Source organism: Salvelinus fontinalis, chromosome 28 (genome assembly GCF_029448725.1).
Source record: "Salvelinus fontinalis isolate EN_2023a chromosome 28, ASM2944872v1, whole genome shotgun sequence".
NCBI lineage: Eukaryota > Metazoa > Chordata > Actinopteri > Salmoniformes > Salmonidae > Salvelinus > Salvelinus fontinalis.
Window position 1 is genome coordinate 41,945,615 of NC_074692.1, and position 16,672 is coordinate 41,962,286.

General features: G+C 44.7%; 1 protein-coding gene across 2 annotated transcripts; it reads left to right on the top strand.

The window, feature by feature from the left end:
* The first annotated feature begins 282 nt into the window (after window positions 1-282).
* On the top strand, window positions 283-16,360 carry LOC129826719 (zinc finger protein 366-like). 2 transcript variants are annotated; one of them, XM_055887742.1, is made up of 8 exons: window positions 283-460; window positions 2,616-3,644; window positions 4,768-4,935; window positions 10,141-10,291; window positions 10,598-10,684; window positions 11,028-11,219; window positions 12,999-13,173; window positions 15,145-16,360. In XM_055887742.1, the coding sequence occupies exons 2-8, from the start codon at window positions 2,620-2,622 to the stop codon at window positions 15,825-15,827; spliced, it is 2,481 nt and encodes an 826-aa protein (XP_055743717.1). In that variant the 5' UTR covers window positions 283-460; window positions 2,616-2,619; the 3' UTR covers window positions 15,828-16,360. The 2 variants fall into 2 exon arrangements, with proteins under 2 accessions (XP_055743717.1, XP_055743718.1); XM_055887743.1 differs by lacking the exon at window positions 10,598-10,684.
* Window positions 16,361-16,672: the final 312 nt, after the last annotated feature.

Sequence of the window (16,672 nt, forward strand, 5' to 3'; positions counted from 1 at the left end):
AGTGACTCCCAGAACTGTTGGTTTTGGCAGTTGAAAACTCCTCTCCTAGACTTCCATGCTTGTTTACCAATGCACAACATTCAATCAGCATTGTACTACTATTCAATTGTTTAAAACAAGCCTAATCCAGTCTCTCCCAAAGCTGTGTAAATCCTTATTTTGTAGAGAAATTGAGATGGCTATCTAGTGTTTCCTTATTTTTCAGCAGGAAGGCTTGTTGACTTCCTCTCCCTCCCTTCCTTCCTTCTCTCCGAAGGTACTCATCTGAAAAATGAGAACAAAGCGATTGTTCCTGTTCTCTTTCTTAAGTCACATCAAATGCTGTCCGTGGACGGGTGGCTCATTGTCAGGACAGCAGCAGGCCAGAGAGATCGTTACAGGAGCTGGAATACAGCCTAACACAGCTACTGCACTACCACTGGACAGAGAGGTTAAGCCTACACTGAGCTACACTGAGCTGGTGAGTCTCTCAGGTCCAGCTGAGGACTAACAGGGCATGGCATGACAGGAGGGTGAGGGGGGGGCTTTTGTTTTATTGTCTTAGTTGTGTTGTATTGTATTCACTGGGGATATACACTAGCAGGGCAGACAGAGAGAGAGAGGAAGAGACAGAGTGGTCTTTCAATACTGCACCGTTCTGTGTAGAATAGACAGTAAGGGCATGGTTCTGGAGAACATTCTTGCATTTAAAAAATGTTGAGAAATGGTGTGTATTGCCTAAATAGAGATATTGTAAGTACTTGTGTATCTGACAGTACTGTGTGTGGAGCAGAGTAATACAGAGTAATATAGTGAACGTATTTGAGGTGATTCATAAATATCGTAATATGTTAATATCACATACTTTACATCATGATATTCTTTTCACACTGTGACTGGAATAACACATTGAAGCTTAGAGTAGCCCATTATTAAGTGTATTTTTATTAACAATAATTTAATTGTGACCTAATCTTTATTCTTGATGATGACCATCACCATCCCAATCCCTATCAACATTGGAAATCCTCAGTGGTTTTGCTCTGTAGATTGACAGCAGTTCAGAGAAATATCACACTCTGTATTTACATAACTGGCATCATTATTAATTAGCCTTTTACAGCAGTAGGCTAAAAGAAATCAACTTTGAAACAGAAGTATACACCTGACACACATGGTTATGGGCACAAACAACAAAAAAGACGACACCTGTAAAATGTCAGATATACAGTGCATTCGGAAAGTATTCTGGCACCTTGACTTTTTCCACATTTAGCCTTATTCTAAAATGGATTAAATAGTTTCCCCCCCTAATCAATCTACACACAATAACCCAAAATGACAAAGCAAAACCAGGTTTTTAGAAATTTTTGCAAACGTATTGCAAATAAAAAACAAAAATATCACATTTATGTAAGTATTCAACCCTTTACTCAGTACTTTGTTGAAGCACCTTTGGCAGCGATTACAGCCTCGAGTCTTCTTGGGTATGACTCTACAAGCTTGGCACACCTGTATTTGGCGAGTTTCTCCCATTCTTCTCTGCATATTCTCTCAAGCTCTGTCAGGTTGGGTGGGGAGTGTTGCTGCACAGTCTCTCCAGAGATGTTCGATCGGCCACTCAAGAACATTCAGATACTTGTCCCAAAACCACTCCTGCGTTGTCTTGGCTGTGTGCAGCCATTTAAGAATGATGGAGGCCACTGTGTTCTTGGGGACCTTCAATGCTTCGTCAATATGGGGTATTGTGCGTAGGTTGATGAGGGGAAAAAATTACTTAATCCATTTTAGAATAAGTCCGTAACGTAACAAAATGTGGAAAAGTTCAAGGGGTCTGAATACTTTCCGAATGCACTGTAGAGTTGAAATCTATTCAATTTTGAGGTTGCATTCCAATACTAAACTTTATTTGACATTGAAACACAGTATTTTTATCATCTTTATTAATAATAAAATTATGAAAAATATTAATAACATTCTACCCATGAGGCCAAAGAGAGCGCTTTTGGTCATTGACTGCAGGAAAGGGCTACTAACAGTATTGTCTCGTCCTCTTTTAGCCGAACTGCAGAAGTTGAACACTTCATTGTTTGATTGTCTGATTCCCTCTGTCACAGCCAATCTCCTGTGTCCAACTGTCTTCAGCTCATAACTACAAAAATGCCAACATTAATCCGATCATTCACACTCTATAGTGGATGTAGTTGGTTGGCTCGTCTTAAGCAGAGTATGCAGATCTACAAAGTGGTCAATTTGTTTGGAACTTGTGCTTCTCTAGAGCTAAGTAAGAGATCTAACACAGAGTTGTAGTGGAGGACAAAAGGAGAAGTGGCCTTCCACCAATCCATGCAAAAAGATGAACAAAGCAGAGAGAGGAGGAGAAGTGAACGTTAGTTCCTGTTTCAGAGGAATGGATGGTAGAGGAAGAAGGGATGGAGTACAGAAGCGGGAAGTGACAGGTTATAACGGCGTAACAGAGGACAGCGATTAGTGTTGTCACGGCTACCTGTGCAGTAGGTAGGTAACTCTAGAAGGACTGTTTCTCTTCCTCAGGTGTTAGAGAAGCATGGTTATGGTAATCATATTGTAATGGTTGACATACATAACTGATTTCCTCTGTATATTTCCCCATGCAGGTAAATGATGGACACAGACATTCTAGGTTTCAGACCAGACAGGAGGAGTCCTCATAGGGAAGACCTGAGACCTGTCTCTCACCACAGTCTTTATCTGAGCCCACCTCCACTCTACCTGAACCCGACCAAACTCTCCCTCTTCCCGACCAGAGAGGCCTACAGCCCCCTGACTCACCATCGGCCCCTGGGCTCTGAGGGCATGCATTACACCCAGAGGGAAGGTTCCCAAAAACGCAAAAGGAGGCCACAAAAAATGGAGGGTTCCGAATCCCCTACAGGAGACATGGAGGAGGTGGAGCGTCGAGGCAACACCAGGACTGTCGATCTCTCCCACCTTCCGTTCTCCCTCCCTCCTCGCCCACGTCTCCCTCCCTCTCCCATGCCCATTCCAGGTATGATCGACCTGAGCCGGCTCCAGCTGCACCACAGGGCTATGTCCAGATATGAGCCAACTATGGGCCTCCCATTGCAGGTGAAACAGGAACCACTTAGCCCCTCACCTTTGTGGCCTCCCTCTCCTCTCCTCCATCACCACCCTCCTCCCCTATTCTTCCCCCCTCTCCACACCAGCCTCCTCCCCTTCCCCTTCTTCATGCCTGGGCCCATCATGCACCTCTCTCCTGGAGCCTTCTACCCCAGAGAGGCACTACGACCTAGTCGGCGCAGCCCAGATGGAGGGCCCCGAGGTGGGATGACCAGCGCTGAGAAGCTGGGTCTCAACATCCGCATTGACGACAGCTACCACGTAGATGTAGGAGGAAACCAGAAGCGTTGGAAGTGCCGTACGTGTGAGAAGTCATACACATCCAAGTATAACCTGGTGACACACATCCTGGGCCACAGCGGTATCAAGCCTCACAGCTGCCATCTGTGTGGGAATCGGTTCAAGCAGCTGAGCCACCTGCACACTCACCTGCTCACCCACCAGGGCACACGGCCACACAAGTGCCAGGTGTGCCACAAGGCCTTCACCCAGACCAGCCACCTGAAGAGACATATGATGCAGCATAGTGACGTGAAGCCGTACAGGTCAGTAATGGTAATCTTTGTCTAGATTAGAGTTACTCGAGTTACTAGACTAGAGTTACTCTTTATTTAGTCTAGCCGAGAATTAAGAAAATTAGTTCAACAAGGACCTTACATTACACGCCTAGTCTGTGACTCAAACGCAGACCAAGGATAGAACAAACTTAGACCTGTCCATGAATTGTCATCAGTATGGGAGAGTGGGGTAAGTTGACAAAATTTTTCATTCAATTTTTTCATTCAGCATCACTCCATCAAGGGAAATATAGTATTCTTTCTAACAAAGGTATCTACATAGACTCCGTTTTCTCAGTTTATTAGGTACATCACCCAGTTCACGAAAATGGCTCACTCCTACAGACAGTGAGTCACGTGGCCATGGCTTTCTATATAAAGCAGGCAGACAGGCATCGAGGCATTCAGTTACTGTTCAATTGAATGTTAGAATGGGCAAAAGAGAGACCTGAGAGGATTTGAGGTATGCTCATCGGTACCAGGCGTAATGGATCCAGTATCTAAAAAAATGTCCGCCCTCCTAGGACTTTTCACGCACAACAGTGTCTAGGGTTTACCGAGAATGGTGTGACAAACATAAAACATCCAGTTAGCGGCACACCTGTGGGCGAAAACAGCTTGTTGATAAGAGGTCGAAGGAGAATGGCAAGAATCGCGCAAGCTAACAGGCGGCCCACAAACAGGCAAGTAATGGCGTTTCCATGCCCTGAAGAATTCAGTCTGTTCTGGAGGCAAAGGGGGGTCCAACCCGGTGCTAGATAGGGTGTACCTAGTAAACTGTCCACTGAGCGTGGTTCTACCTCGAACCAAAAAGGGTTCTCCTATGGGCACAGCCGAATAACCATTTTGGAACCCTTTTTTCTAAGCGTGTAGAGACCCCAACTGATGCATAGAGCAATCTTAAAATGATTTACTTTGGTTTAGATACAAGCTTCATGAAATCTCTAACACAATAAATCTGTTTGTTTTTTTAACGTAACTTGCTTATCACTTTTTCCATGTGGTTTCTTCCTTCACAGACTCCATGAAATTATGACCTCTTCTGAAATATTTGGTCAAATTATTAATTTTGTGTATGGTTTCTACTCCTATCCTCTCCTCTCCTCTCTAGTTGTGGGGTGTGTGGGAGGGGTTTTGCCTACCCTAGTGAGCTGCGGGCCCATGAGCTGAAGCATGAGAAAGGCCAGGAGAACGTGTGTGTGGAGTGTGGTTTGGACTTCCCCACTCTGGCCCAGCTCAAGAGACACCTGACGGCCCACAGAGGACCCACCCTTTACAGGTAGCCTACGTTACGTATGCCCAGATACACCCGATGCGCTTCACATTACCTCATGTGTCTGTTACCCCAATTTCTGCTTGTAGATATTTGACATGACCTCCACTGGAAGATTTGTGGCTTTGACAGTAAAAAAACAACAAGCGGGTGATCAGGAAACTGTTACTTTGTGGCTAAATCCAGGCCACAACAGAGTGTGGGTTTTCTGTATACAATTATACTTCTATTTCATTCTATCTCAATTCTAAATCTTATTCTATTTCGATAGTTTTCTGTCCAGGTGTAGCAAGTGTCTGTTTTCTGTCCAGGTGTAGCAAGTGTCTGTTTTCTGTCCAGGTGTAGTGAGTGTCTGTTTTCTGTCCAGGTGTAGTGAGTGTCTGTTTTCTGTCCAGGTGTAGCAAGTGTCTGTTTTCTGTCCAGGTGTAGTGAGTGTCTGTTTTCTGTCCAGGTGTAGTAAGTGTCTGTTTTCTGTCCAGGTGTAGTAAGTGTCTGTTTTCTGTCCAGGTGTAGTAAGTGTCTGTTTTCTGTCCAGGTGTAGTAAGTGTCTGTTTTCTGTCCAGGTGTAGCAAGTGTCTGTTTTCTGTCCAGGTGTAGTAAGTGTCTGTTTTCTGTCCAGGTGTAGTGAGTGTCTGTTTTCTGTCCAGGTGTAGTGGGTGTCTGTTTTCTGTCCAGGTGTAGCAAGTGTCTGTTTTCTGTCCAGGTGTAGTAAGTGTCTGTTTTCTGTCCAGGTGTAGTGAGTGTCTGTTTTCTGTCCAGGTGTAGCAAGTGTCTGTTTTCTGTCCAGGTGTAGTGAGTGTCTGTTTTCTGTCCAGGTGTAGTGAGTGTCTGTTTTCTGTCCAGGTGTAGCAAGTGTCTGTTTTCTGTCCAGGTGTAGCAAGTGTCTGTTTTCTGTCCAGGTGTAGCTAGTGTCTGTTTTCTGTCCAGGTGTAGTGAGTGTCTGTTTTCTGTCCAGGTGTAGTGAGTGTCTGTTTTCTGTCCAGGTGTAGCGAGTGTCTGTTTTCTGTCCAGGTGTAGTAAGTGTCTGTTTTCTGTCCAGGTGTAGTGAGTGTCTGTTTTCTGTCCAGGTGTAGTGAGTGTCTGTTTTCTGTCCAGGTGTAGTGAGTGTCTGTTTTCTGTCCAGGTGTAGTGAGTGTCTGTTTTCTGTCCAGGTGTAGTGAGTGTCTGTTTTCTGTCCAGGTGTAGTGAGTGTCTGTTTTCTGTCCAGGTGTAGTGAGTGTCTGTTTTCTGTCCAGGTGTAGCAAGTGTCTGTTTTCTGTCCAGGTGTAGTGAGTGTCTGTTTTCTGTCCAGATGTAGTGAGTGTCTGTTTTCTGTCCAGGTGTAGCAAGTGTCTGTTTTCTGTCCAGGTGTAGCAAGTGTCTGTTTTCTGTCCAGGTGTAGTGAGTGTCTGTTTTCTGTCCAGGTGTAGTGAGTGTCTGTTTTCTGTCCAGGTGTAGTGAGTGTCTGTTTTCTGTCCAGGTGTAGTGAGTGTCTGTTTTCTGTCCAGGTGTAGCAAGTGTCTGTTTTCTGTCCAGGTGTAGCAAGTGTCTGTTTTCTGTCCAGGTGTAGTGAGTGTCTGTTTTCTGTCCAGGTGTAGTGAGTGTCTGTTTTCTGTCCAGGTGTAGCAAGTGTCTGTTTTCTGTCCAGGTGTAGCAAGTGTCTGTTTTCTGTCCAGGTGTAGTAAGTGTCTGTTTTCTGTCCAGGTGTAGTGAGTGTCTGTTTTCTGTCCAGGTGTAACAAGTGTCTGTTTTCTGTCCAGGTGTAGTAAGTGTCTGTTTTCTGTCCAGGTGTAGCAAGTGTCTGTTTTCTGTCCAGGTGTAGTGAGTGTCTGTTTTCTGTCCAGGTGTAGCAAGTGTCTGTTTTCTGTCCAGGTGTAGCAAGTGTCTGTTTTCTGTCCAGGTGTAGTGAGTGTCTGTTTTCTGTCCAGGTGTAGCAAGTGTCTGTTTTCTGTCCAGGTGTAGTGAGTGTCTGTTTTCTGTCCAGGTGTAGTGAGTGTCTGTTTTCTGTCCAGGTGTAGCAAGTGTCTGTTTTCTGTCCAGGTGTAGTGAGTGTCTGTTTTCTGTCCAGGTGTAGAGAGTGTCGGTTTTCTGTCCAGGTGTAGCAAGTGTCTGTTTTCTGTCCAGGTGTAGCAAGTGTCTGTTTTCTGTCCAGGTGTAGTGAGTGTCTGTTTTCTGTCCAGGTGTAGTAAGTGTCTGTTTTCTGTCCAGGTGTAGCAAGTGTCTGTTTTCTGTCCAGGTGTAGTAAGTGTCTGTTTTCTGTCCAGGTGTAGTGAGTGTCTGTTTTCTGTCCAGGTGTAGTGGGTGTCTGTTTTCTGTCCAGGTGTAGCAAGTGTCTGTTTTCTGTCCAGGTGTAGTAAGTGTCTGTTTTCTGTCCAGGTGTAGTGAGTGTCTGTTTTCTGTCCAGGTGTAGCAAGTGTCTGTTTTCTGTCCAGGTGTAGTGAGTGTCTGTTTTCTGTCCAGGTGTAGTGAGTGTCTGTTTTCTGTCCAGGTGTAGCAAGTGTCTGTTTTCTGTCCAGGTGTAGCAAGTGTCTGTTTTCTGTCCAGGTGTAGCTAGTGTCTGTTTTCTGTCCAGGTGTAGTGAGTGTCTGTTTTCTGTCCAGGTGTAGTGAGTGTCTGTTTTCTGTCCAGGTGTAGCGAGTGTCTGTTTTCTGTCCAGGTGTAGTAAGTGTCTGTTTTCTGTCCAGGTGTAGTGAGTGTCTGTTTTCTGTCCAGGTGTAGTGAGTGTCTGTTTTCTGTCCAGGTGTAGTGAGTGTCTGTTTTCTGTCCAGGTGTAGTGAGTGTCTGTTTTCTGTCCAGGTGTAGTGAGTGTCTGTTTTCTGTCCAGGTGTAGTGAGTGTCTGTTTTCTGTCCAGGTGTAGTGAGTGTCTGTTTTCTGTCCAGGTGTAGCAAGTGTCTGTTTTCTGTCCAGGTGTAGTGAGTGTCTGTTTTCTGTCCAGATGTAGTGAGTGTCTGTTTTCTGTCCAGGTGTAGCAAGTGTCTGTTTTCTGTCCAGGTGTAGCAAGTGTCTGTTTTCTGTCCAGGTGTAGTGAGTGTCTGTTTTCTGTCCAGGTGTAGTGAGTGTCTGTTTTCTGTCCAGGTGTAGTGAGTGTCTGTTTTCTGTCCAGGTGTAGTGAGTGTCTGTTTTCTGTCCAGGTGTAGCAAGTGTCTGTTTTCTGTCCAGGTGTAGCAAGTGTCTGTTTTCTGTCCAGGTGTAGTGAGTGTCTGTTTTCTGTCCAGGTGTAGTGAGTGTCTGTTTTCTGTCCAGGTGTAGCAAGTGTCTGTTTTCTGTCCAGGTGTAGCAAGTGTCTGTTTTCTGTCCAGGTGTAGTAAGTGTCTGTTTTCTGTCCAGGTGTAGTGAGTGTCTGTTTTCTGTCCAGGTGTAACAAGTGTCTGTTTTCTGTCCAGGTGTAGTAAGTGTCTGTTTTCTGTCCAGGTGTAGCAAGTGTCTGTTTTCTGTCCAGGTGTAGTGAGTGTCTGTTTTCTGTCCAGGTGTAGCAAGTGTCTGTTTTCTGTCCAGGTGTAGCAAGTGTCTGTTTTCTGTCCAGGTGTAGTGAGTGTCTGTTTTCTGTCCAGGTGTAGCAAGTGTCTGTTTTCTGTCCAGGTGTAGTGAGTGTCTGTTTTCTGTCCAGGTGTAGTGAGTGTCTGTTTTCTGTCCAGGTGTAGCAAGTGTCTGTTTTCTGTCCAGGTGTAGTGAGTGTCTGTTTTCTGTCCAGGTGTAGAGAGTGTCGGTTTTCTGTCCAGGTGTAGCAAGTGTCTGTTTTCTGTCCAGGTGTAGTGAGTATCTGTTTTCTGTCCAGGTGTAGTGAGTGTCTGTTTTCTGTCCAGGTGTAGCAAGTGTCTGTTTTCTGTCCAGGTGTAGTGAGTGTCTGTTTTCTGTCCAGGTGTAGTGAGTGTCTGTTTTCTGTCCAGGTGTAGTGAGTGTCTGTTTTCTGTCCAGGTGTAGCAAGTGTCTGTTTTCTGTCCAGGTGTAGTGAGTGTCTGTTTTCTGTCCAGGTGTAGTGAGTGTCTGTTTTCTGTCCAGGTGTAGCAAGTGTCTGTTTTCTGTCCAGGTGTAGCAAGTGTGTGTTTTCTGTCCAGGTGTAGCAAGTGTCTGTTTTCTGTCCAGGTGTAGTGAGTGTCTGTTTTCTGTCCAGGTGTAGTAAGTGTCTGTTTTCTGTCCAGGTGTAGCAAGTGTCTGTTTTCTGTCCAGGTGTAGCAAGTGTCTGTTTTCTGTCCAAGTGTAGTAAGTGTCTGTTTTCTGTCCAGGTGTAGTGAGTGTCTGTTTTCTGTCCAGGTGTAGTGAGTGTCTGTTTTCTGTCCAGGTGTAGCAAGTGTCTGTTTTCTGTCCAGGTGTAGTGAGTGTCTGTTTTCTGTCCAGGTGTAGCAAGTGTCTGTTTTCTGTCCAGGTGTAGCAAGTGTCTGTTTTCTGTCCAGGTGTAGTGAGTGTCTGTTTTCTGTCCAGGTGTAGCAAGTGTCTGTTTTCTGTCCAGGTGTAGCAAGTGTCTGTTTTCTGTCCTGGTGTAGTGAGTGTCTGTTTTCTGTCCAGGTGTAGTGAGTGTCTGTTTTCTGTCCAGGTGTAGTAAGTGTCTGTTTTCTGTCCAGGTGTAGTAAGTGTCTGTTTTCTGTCCAGGTGTAGTAAGTGTCTGTTTTCTGTCCAGGTGTAGCTAGTGTCTGTTTTCTGTCCAGGTGTAGCAAGTGTCTGTTTTCTGTCCAGGTGTAGCAAGTGTCTGTTTTCTGTCCAGGTGTAGTAAGTGTCTGTTTTCTGTCTAGGTGTAGTAAGTGTCTGTTTTTTGTCCAGGTGTAGTAAGTGTCTGTTTTCTGTCCAGGTGTAGTAAGTGTCTGTTTTCTGTCCAGGTGTAGTAAGTGTCTGTTTTCTGTCCAGGTGTAGTAAGTGTCTGTTTTCTGTCCAGGTGTAGTCAGTGTCTGTTTTCTGTCCAGGTGTAGTAAGTGTCTGTTTTCTGTCCAGGTGTAGCAAGTGTCTGTTTTCTGTCCAGGTGTAGCAAGTGTCTGTTTTCTGTCCAGGTGTAGTGAGTGTCTGTTTTCTGTCCAGGTGTAGCAAGTGTCTGTTTTCTGTCCAGGTGTAGTAAGTGTCTGTTTTCTGTCAAGGTGTAGCAAGTGTCTGTTTTCTGTCCAGGTGTAGTGAGTGTCTGTTTTCTGTCCAGGTGTAGCGAGTGTCTGTTTTCTGTCCAGGTGTAGCAAGTGTCTGTTTTCTGTCCAGGTGTAGTGAGTGTCTGTTTTCTGTCCAGGTGTAGTGAGTGTCTGTTTTCTGTCCAGGTGTAGTGAGTGCCAGAAGAGCTTCCAGTACCCCAGCCAGCTGCAGAACCACATGATGAAGCACAAAGACATCCGGCCATACATCTGCAGCGAGTGTGGCATGGAGTTTATACAGTCCCATCACCTCAAACAGCACACACTCACACATAAGGTAAGACTGGTGGGGTTTTCATACTGTCCACTAATGTCAACATGTGTGTTTGGAGGGACGTGTCTTTACATGGCTAGGTTGTGTTGTGTTGTGGAGATTAAGTGTCTGTGGGTCAAAGGGGTGTTAAGGCAGGCTTTATCTGTTGACAGCATCAGCTGGATGGTGCCATGACACGTAGCCAACATCAAGGGCCTTTACATTTGTTGACATTAAACGTTTTTTTAATGGGATATACGTACATGACAGTATGATGACTTTCACACTACAAATTTCACATCATTGTTTCTGCTTCAAACTGTTTTTTAGTACTACATGGTGAAGCCAGGACAAAGAGCAGATCTCCTCAAAAACCTTGAGCCCAGCAAACAGACAAATGACACTTTAGAGAGAGATGTGAGTGCATGCTACAGTAACCGTAGCTACAAGTTCAGTCATGTAATATTGTGAGAATCCTATTATTCTGCCTTTTTCCGGCGATACAAGGCATCCACTCTCTTGTTGTCAAGCTAACATGCCTTTCTTGTCCTTGTTGTCCCTGATGGCCTTGCTTGTCAACATGTAAGACAATTTTCCACTATGATGGTTATTTAAACAAATTAACAATTAATTAAAACATTCTCTCTCTCTCTCTCTCTCTCTCTCTCTCTCTCTCTCTCTCTCTCTCTCTCTCTCTCTCTCTCTCTCTCTCTCTCTCTCTCTCTCTCTCTCTCTCTCTCTCTCTCTCTCTCTCTCTCAGGGGGTGAAGGAGCACAAGTGTCGTATCTGTGGTCGGGAGTTCACCCTCTTGGCAAATATGAAGCGCCACGTCTTGATCCATACTAACATCAGGTCTTACCAGTGTCACCTCTGCTTCAAGAGCTTTGTCCAGAAACAGACCCTCAAGGCCCACATGATCGTCCACTCTGACATTAAACCCTACAAATGCAAGGTGAGTGTTCTTATGGTACAATATGTTGAGGAGAGCGCTAGAGACAGTTTCATTTATGACATTTCAAAATCAACTGCAACAACTCCTTTTATTAAAGCCAGGGTATCTTTTCTCCGACACATTGGTGCGGCTGGCTTCCGGGTTGAGGGAGCAGTGTGTCAAGAAGCAGTGTGGCTTGGCATGTATCGGAGGACACATGGCTCTCGAACGTCGCCTCTCCCGAGTCCGCACAGGAGTGGCAGCGATGGAACAAGACTGTAACTACCAATTGGATATCACAAAATTGTGAAGAAAAAAATAAATAAAAAATAACACAAACAATAGTTTTATTACTATAATATAAAGTCTAGAGAAGCCAATAGACACTCTGAAGCAGCTCAACACTGTTTCTGAGTGTCTGTATGACCTTGTTCACTAATAGAAGAGTTGAGACGATGAGGAGAATGTAGACAGAGAGAAGATTTGGCAGTGAGATCCCTCCTCTTCCATAGGAAGGATATCGCTGCACAAACTGCCTCTCTAACAATGGCCCCCAGCCTCCCCGGAGATCAGGCCCCGAAAATAGATTTCATCTCGCTTTCTCTGCTGCTGGAGGGAACACTTCCTGTTTTCTCACGGTCCTCTTGGACAGTTTACAGTCCCGCTCTCCTCCTGAAGGAAACCCTAATCAAAAAGAATACAGAGGAAGGACAGCGCAGGAGTTGCCCTTCCCATCCCTCCTCTTATGGCCCTTTCTCTGTCTGTCTGTCTGTCTGTCTGTCTGTCTGTCTGTCTGTCTGTCTGTGTGTCTGTGTGTCTGTGTGTCTGTGTGTGTGTGTGTCTGTCTGTCTGTCTGTCTGTCTGTCTGTCTGTCTGTGTGTCTGTCTGTCTGTCTGTCTGTCTGTCTGTGTGTGTGTCTGTGTGTCTGTGTGTGTGTCTGTCTGTCTGTGTGTCTGTGTGTCTGTCTGTCTGTCTGTCTGTCTGTCTGTCTCGTCTGTCTGTCTGTCTGTCTGTCTGTCTGTCTCGTCTGTCTGTCTGTCTGTCTCGTCTGTCTGTCTGTCTCGTCTGTCTGTCTGTCTGTCTGTGTGTCTGTGTGTCTGTCTGTGTGTCTGTGTGTCTGTCTGTCTGTCTGTCTGTCTGTCTGTCTGTCTGTCTCGTCTGTCTCGTCTGTCTGTCTGTCTGTCTGTCTGTGTGTCTGTGTGTCTGTGTGTCTGTCTGTCTGTCTGTCTGTCTGTCTGTGTGTCTGTCTGTCTGTCTGTCTGTCTGTGTGTGTGTCTGTCTGTCTGTCTGTCTGTCTGTCTGTGTGCACACATACGTTCATGATTGCGTCCAGCTCCTATTACAGCTCTGAATGCTTTGAGGATTCGTCATCTAACACATCAGTTGTTTGATAGAGAGGAAGGTTTGATAAGTGGACACAGTTCTAGACTTGCCGTCGTTTTTCTGCCCTTGAATGGTATTTACTATACCAGGAAGTGCTATGATGTGGTTCGAGGAATAATGGAATTCACAAATTGTAATCAAGGAATGTGTACACAAACTATTTCAATAGTTGGTATTCAATGCATTTGTTTGAGGAAAAATTACAATAATTATTTGCCAAATTGCTGATTTGGGTTTATCAACTGATTGTCTGTTGCTTCCAAGCACATGCACTGCTTTCCTAGGAGCCTGGTGAAGTCTTTTAATGCCGAAAATAAATCTGTTCCACATTCTGTTTGTTCTTCAATTCATGTGCTTTATTGGTTCGTCCGTGAGCACATATCTGACAATTTTATTTTTGTTCTTCCTTGTTTTCAGCTGTGTGGGAAGGAGTTCAACAGAATGCATAACCTGATGGGCCATATGCACCTGCACTCTGACAGCAGGCCCTTCAAGTGCCGCTACTGCCCCAGCAAGTTCACTCTGAAGGGGAATCTCACCCGCCATATGAAGGTCAAACACGGGATCATGGACATGGGCCTAAATGCAAGAGGTAAGCAGTCCAGGCTATGGATAAATGCATCATATGGTTCCTCCCTTTCTGCAGTGAGACTTTCTATAACCTTCCTACCCTGAAGCTAAATCAGAATCAGCCAGTCAAATTGGGATAAACAGTTCCTTCGGAAAGTACTTTTCTACATTTTGTTAGGTTACAACCTTATTCTAAAATGTATTGAATTATTTTTTCTTCTCATCAATCTACACACAATACCCCATAATGACAAAGCAAAAACATATTTTTGCAAATGTTTGCTCATTTATATAAATAAAAAAAACGGCAATATATAATTAACATAAGTACTTTGTTGAAGGTCCTTTGGCAGCAATTACAGCCTTGAGTCTTCTTGGGTATGACTCTGCAAGCTTGGCACACCTGTATTTGGGGAGTTTCTCCCATTCTTCTCTGCAGATCCTCTCAAGATCTGTCAGGTTGCATGGGGAGTGTTGCTGCACAGCTATTTTCAGGTCTCTCCAGAGATTTTTAATTGGGTTCAAGTCCGGGCCACTCAAGGACATTCAGAGACTTGTTCCGAAGCCACTCAGGCATTGTCTTGGTTGTGTGCTTAGGGTTGTTGTCCTGTTGGAAGGTGAAACGTTGCCCCAGTCTAAGGTCCTGAGCGCTCTGGAGCAGGTTTCATTAAAGATCTCTCTGTACTTTACTCCATTCATCTTTGCCTCGATCCTGACTAGTCTCCCAGTCCCTGCCACTTAAAAACATCCCCACAGATGAGCCTTTTACTGAGGAGTGGCTTCCGTCTGGCCACTCTACCATAAAGGCCTGATTGGTGGAGTGCTGCAGAGATGGTTGTCCTTCTGGAAGGTTCTCCCATCTCCACAGAGGAACTCTGGAGCTCTGTCAGAGTGACCATCGGGTTCTTGGTCACCTCCCTGACCAAGGCCATTCTCACCCAATTGCTCAGTTTGACCCAGATGGCCAGCTCTAGGAATAGTCTTGGTGGTTTCAAACTTCTTCCATTCAAGAATGATGGAGGTCAGTGTGTTCTTCGGGACCTTCAATGCTGCAGACATGTTTTCCTACCCTTCCCCAGATCTGTGCCTCGACACAATCCTGTCTCGGAGCTCTGCGGACAATTCCTTCGACCTCGTGGCTTGGTTTTTTCTCTGACATGCACTGCCAACTGTGGGACCTTATATAGACAGGTGTGGGTCTTTCTAAATCATGTCCAATCAATTGAATTAACACAGGTGTACTTCAATCAAGTTGTAGAGACATCTCAAGGATGATCAATGGAAACCTGAGCTCAATTTCGAGTCTCATAGCAAAGGGTCTGAATACTTATGTAAATAAGTGACATCTCAATCACCAGACAGGTCCTACAGGCCCTCGTTTTGTCGCACCTGGACTACTACCTAGTTGTGTGGTCATGTGCACCAAAGAAGGACATAGGCAAATTGCAGTTGGCCCAGAACAGAGCAGCACGTATTGCACTTAGATGTACACGGAGGGCGAATGTCTTGACATGCATGTCTATCTCTCCTGGCTCAAAGTTGAGTAGAGATTGATTGCACACTATTGGTCTTTGTTGTATTATATATTGTATTCTATATTGCATTATATATTGGATTGTGTATTGTATTATATGTTGTATTATGCATTGTATTATATATTGTATTATACTATATTGTATTATGTATTTTATTATATATTGAATTATATAATGTATCATATTTTGTATTATGTATTGTATTATATATTGATTTATATATTGTGTTATGTATTGTATTTTAAATTGTATTAGGTGTGTCATGTATAATATGTATTTTATGTATTCTATTTGTTGTGTTTTGTTTCCTGTTTGGACCCCAGGAAGAGTAGCCTCTGCCTTGACAGCAGCTAATTGGAGATCCTAATAAAATACTAAATACGTACCTCTGTTGTGATATGTGTCTCTGTTCTCCAGTGTTCAGCAAATTCAGATTGTATCATGTGTCTCTCCTCCAGTGTTCAGGCGGCGGGGGCGGTTCTGCTTGTCGGCCCCTCTGGGTCTTCGGACCCGCTCCAGCCAGGAAGAGCCTTTTGACCTCTCTCAGAAGCCCCGGCCGCCGCGGCCCAGCCTGCGCCTCTCCCAGTCGGACGGGGAGAGCGTCCCGGGGAGCTCCTGCCAGGAGGAGGATGAGGAAGACAGCCTGTACAGGAGGAGCCAGTACAGCCCCGAGGTCTACCAACACCACACTGGGGGACAGGGGTACAGGTCTGATACAGATAGACAGGTGTATGGACAGGACATGGAAACAGGTGAACAGGTGTACCCGCCTAGGGCAGGTGAAGAGGTTAATCAGCCTGTGTCAGATCCAGGTGTTGCAGAGGAACAGGTGTACCAGCGTGTGACAGGTAGACAGGTGTATGACTCCGACTCCGAGCCGGGGGGCCAGCTGTATGAACAAGAGGCAGGTGGACACCACATCGGTGACAATGTGCGTTACCCTGGGTCAGGTAATACAGGTAAACATGTGTACCACTCAGATTCAGAGTTAGATGACCAGTTGTATAAGCCTGACCCTGACCAGCTAGAGATAGGTGACCAGGTTTTCCATTCTGACGCAGGTGAAGAGATGATGGACACACCTGAGCCATGTGAAAGAGACTACCACTCAGACCCAGGTGTTTATTATCAGAAACCATAGGGCCTGATAAGGAGAAAGAATAGGACATGGTGAGAGCTGGAAGCAGGGTAAAGGAAGAACAGAGGAAGAAGCATAGACATTCTCCCCACCCCTTCCAAAAGGGGTGGGGAGATAAGAATAAGCTGTGAAGCGTATTGTATTTCAGACTGATAGGACTGACAATACTTGTGCATGTGAAAATATGTGTCTTTAAGAAAATATTAGGCTTACATTTGCATGAAATTATGATGTAAATATAATGAAAATTGTTAAGAAAATATGAAAATATTTTGCCCTAAATTGTTATTTTTTAACTAGTACTTTTATAAAGCCAATCTGTAATGAATGAGCACGGGATTTCAATGGGATAATAATCATTTCTCTTTTGTAATGGTAGTTTTAAATGATTTTCTACTGAAAGTTTTCATCAGTCTGTAAATTGTGTTGTTTTGTTGTGTGGTGTAATGAGTCAACAACAGTTTAGGGAAGCCATGATTTTGTGATTTCTTGTAAACACTTGAGTGACTGACTTTGAAATAAATGAGTGTCTGTAATCTGTATTTATAAAAAATGAACGGAGATTTTAAAACACAAGGTTGTGTTTTATATTTCCACGTGTAGAGGATAGTGAGAAGGCACACCACAAAGTAGGAAGGCTATAATATATAGTCATATACCCCAGATAAATGCAGTAAAATGTATTGTTTTAAAGTGTCAGCCATAGTAGTACAGTCCTCCTGGGCCACACAGGCTACTACTCAACTCTATATGGTGCGGATACCCTATCTGTAGTCCCTTCCTGTCTTATCAACTCCACAGCAGCTTTCAATATGACTCTGTCAAAGCCTTGTGTATATGGCGAAATG

Excerpts from the sequence above, each read along its gene's own strand:
- LOC129826719 (XM_055887742.1), top strand. The coding sequence starts at position 2,620 with ATGATGGACACAGACATTCTAGGTTTCAGACCAGACAGGAGGAGTCCT. Across the intron at positions 4,936-10,140 it reads AGAGGACCCACCCTTTACAG|GTGTAGTGAGTGCCAGAAGA; the intron begins GTAGCCTACGTT and ends TTTTCTGTCCAG. Across the intron at positions 10,292-10,597 it reads AGCACACACTCACACATAAG|TACTACATGGTGAAGCCAGG; the intron begins GTAAGACTGGTG and ends ACTGTTTTTTAG.